We start from the raw sequence: 3702 nt of genomic DNA, 5'->3' as shown, positions 1-3702 counted from the left end.
GTGTGTGTGTGGGTGTGTGTGTGTGTGTGTGTGTGTGTGTGTGGGTGGGTGTGGGTGTGGGTGTGGGTGTGTGTGGGTGTGGGTGTGTGTGTGTGGGTGTGGGTGTGTGTGTGTCAGGTTGCTAAAAGCACAGCGTTCCACTGGGACTTAATGCTGACTGGCTTCATCAACATCCTCATGTCCTGTCTGGGCTTGCCATGGATGCATGCTGCCTTCCCTCATTCCTCCCTACACGCCCGTCAGCTGGCCGAACTGGAACAGCACGTAGAGAACGGACACCTCTACACGACGTGAGTAAAGTTAAAGCAAGGGCAAAAACCAAGCAGAGCTTTGAAAGACATCCAGCGCATGACTGATTGAAAATGCCCTTTTGATTCTGTTTGCATGCTTTGTCAGTTCCAACTCTGACCAAAATAACTAAATAGCTATTTAGTGAAGTATATATTATATGCTTTTGCATTGTTATTTTTGCAAAGCTAATTGTAAAATTATTAAAATACAATGTGAGAGCTCCACTGAAAACAAAGAGGGTTTTTTATCGTATAACACAGTCTTCATCAACAGATGCAGTTTCCTCGTTTGAAAGGTAACCAATTTTGAGAAAATCAAGGACTTCTTGTCCATGTTACTTTAACTTTAAGTTGAGCTTGACATCGGAGACCATGTCATATGGTCAAAAGCTCCAGAACAGGTGAATAAGTGGACCTTGAGTTGAGATGGATTGGTCGATGTTATTTTTCTTATTTCTATTGGGATAGTCCTTTGATGTCATGGTGTAATGTTTACATTGTTTTTTTGCTGTTGGAAAATATGCAAGTCTACCTATCCTTCCCACCAGACAATCCCACCTTCCACCCTTTTCAGTCCATGTTGCTGTTGTCTCTTGGTCATGCTGCTTTGCTCTATACAACATAAGAAAAATCAGGCCCTACCTTACTCTTTACGCCACCCAGCTTCTGGTACAGGCCATGGTTATCTCTCGCCTCGACTATTACAATGCCCTTCTAGTAGGTCTTCCAGCTTGTGCAGTGAAACCCCTACAAATGTTTCAGAACGCAGCAGCACATCTGGTTTTTGTTACTGTGTGACCTCCACTGGCTACCCGGGTCCTCCTGAATCAAATTCAAGAAAATCTGTCAGGAAATGTTTTTTCCATGTAGCTGAAAAAGAAAAACCTGGTTACTAAATCCTCCATGGTGGTTCCAAACCTCAAAGGAAGAAACATCTGTGGGGTAATACTAATTGGTATTTATTTCTTGTGAAATACCAGATACTTTCACCTGTTTGGGGCCCGTACAAATTATTCAAATAAAACCAAACCCTAAGTAAAAAATCTTTTGACAATCGTGTCCACACTAGTCATAACCTGTAATTAGGGGTTACAAATAGTCATTGTTATACTTTAGAGGGTCACAAGCCAAAAAGGTTGGCAACAACTGCTCTACAGTCATTATGGTAAGTATTGTACATGTTCTCTGGTCACATAAGAAGAGTTTATTAGGATATTTAAAGAACTTTTCTCTGCCTTTGTGTCAAACAGTATTGTCAGTGTGAAGGAGACACGTCTGACCTCGTTGGTGGCTAACATCCTGATCAGCTTGTCTGCATTCATGCTGCCCATTCCTCTGCAGTGGATCCCAAAACCCGTCCTCTACGGCCTCTTCCTCTACATCGCAGCTACTTCGCTTGATGGGAACCAGATGGTGGACCGCATGGCCCTGCTGCTTAAGGAACAGGTGAGCAGGGAGGACACTGTGGTTTGATTTGTTTGCCTGTGTGCATTTTATTATTTCTTTCCTGTTTATCCACAAAACTTCACATGGTGACCACCCCAAATGGCAACCAGTAGTAGATATTTCAGAAAGTTTGATTTCCAGATATACAGTGGGCAAAGAAAGTTCAGGGTAAAATGTATTCCAATTTTGCTGCAACCATGACGAAAACAATTCCACTCAGTGTCTCCTACCATGCTTATTTATACAAGTCTGTATGAGTTTGTGAAATAACTACAAAGTTTCATAATATAACAAGATGAAGTATTGTTATAACGAGACAGATTTTTAATTAACACATTTCTTGTTAAAACAAACAACAGAAAATATGTCATAATAACAGAAGACATTTGTCATGGTGGCAGAAATAATCTGATATACAAACCAGAATCAATTTGACCAAATAGTAAGATAAGCATGTACACAGGGAAAATTTCCCCACTGAATTTATCATTTTTGCTGAAGGTGTATATTTACACAAAAAAATGTTTACTTTACAACTGTGATGGTTATTAGTCAATCTACTTGTGCTTTAGCAAAACAAAATATAAAGCAAAATGTCACATTTTAGCCACATCACACTCTCACCTCTCTGTCTAGACCTCCTATCCTCCCACCCACTACATTCGGCGTGTGCCTCAGAGGAAGGTCCACTACTTCACCGGGTTGCAGATGGTTCAGCTGGTGATCCTGTGTGCGTTCAGGATGTATCCTCTGCCCTACATGAAGATGGTCTTCCCCCTCCTGATGATCCTGCTGGTCCCTGTCAGGTATGATGACCCAGGCCAACAGGGGGCAGAGTGGGGCCATGGAAACCAACACAGATCTACAACATCTGCATAGACCTGACACTAGTCTAACATTAATGCTGAGCTGTTTCTAAAGGGGCACTCCACTGATTTTACACGTGAAGATCAGTTTACAAGTCACACTTAGTGTAAAAAAAGTTAGATAAAGTCTTCTGTGGCTCTAGAGGGAGGTCTGAGGTCTGAGTCTTGATGAAGAGAATTGATGTTTGGGTCTTTGTCTAATGGATTTATACCTTTGGATACTATTTCTAATTATAATACATGTAACTGTACGGTATCATCTGGTATCTCTCTGTGTTTTATCTCAGGACCAGCCTGCTTCCCAGAGTAATCGACGCCAAGTATCTGGATATCATGGACGCCTAGCACATGTAGAACAACCATATGAAAACATTTGTTCTCGCCACTTGGAAGGGGAACAGACTCAGAATTAAATAAAATGCATTTGGACTCTAAGATTTTGATGACTATTTACACCCATCATTTTTTTTTGTCACACTTTAATATGTAACATTCCTACATCTTTATTATATTTAACAACTTAATCATGAAGGAGTTTGTTTTTTTATTTATTTTTTCCTACACAAAATCTGTCTTGAGCTGGTAACTGACAGGTGCACAAGTTAGAGAGAGAGACATTTTTTGTAATACTTAAAACTACTGATTCAATTCATTTAGGCATTGTGTTGTTTGATAGAGAGCTGCTTGGTCTTGGTTTTAAGTATGAAGTTGATGATGGGATTAGCTAGTTCACTGTTTTACCACCGTAGATAATTCATAATCATTTAATTGAGTGAGAAGGAATATCTCACAGTCGAAGTTTTACCTCATCCTGGTAAAGTTTTAATCAACCACACTGATACAAGGTATCACAAGATACATGTTCCAGTTGTATAATGCTGTTAGTATAAAGATATTTGGCTCTGTGCATTGAAATGTTAAGATTCACTCAAACAGTTAAACAAATAAATCCCTTTAAAGGAATTGAATGAATATTTTCATTATACTGAACATCCTTGATATTAACTCCCAAACAAAATACTTAACATGCACCACCAGTCCACCACGCATCATACTGTAGGTAACAGGACCTGCTAAAATACAATAATGAGCATCAGCAC

The 3702-nt window shown here is 39.9% G+C and overlaps 1 protein-coding gene across 1 annotated transcript; it reads left to right on the top strand.

Moving 5' to 3' along the window:
• The first annotated feature begins 150 nt into the window (after window positions 1-150).
• Window positions 151-3087, top strand: LOC123957290 (solute carrier family 4 member 11-like). The gene is made up of 4 exons (XM_046029985.1): window positions 151-290; window positions 1541-1736; window positions 2373-2542; window positions 2890-3087. Exons 1-4 carry the CDS (start codon window positions 151-153, stop codon window positions 2945-2947), a joined length of 564 nt encoding a protein of 187 aa, XP_045885941.1. The 3' UTR covers window positions 2948-3087.
• The last annotated feature ends 615 nt before the right edge of the window (window positions 3088-3702 follow it).

This window comes from Micropterus dolomieu, linkage group LG19 (genome assembly GCF_021292245.1).
Source record: "Micropterus dolomieu isolate WLL.071019.BEF.003 ecotype Adirondacks linkage group LG19, ASM2129224v1, whole genome shotgun sequence".
Taxonomy (NCBI): domain Eukaryota; kingdom Metazoa; phylum Chordata; class Actinopteri; order Centrarchiformes; family Centrarchidae; genus Micropterus; species Micropterus dolomieu.
This window is presented reverse-complemented; position numbering and strand designations above follow the sequence as displayed.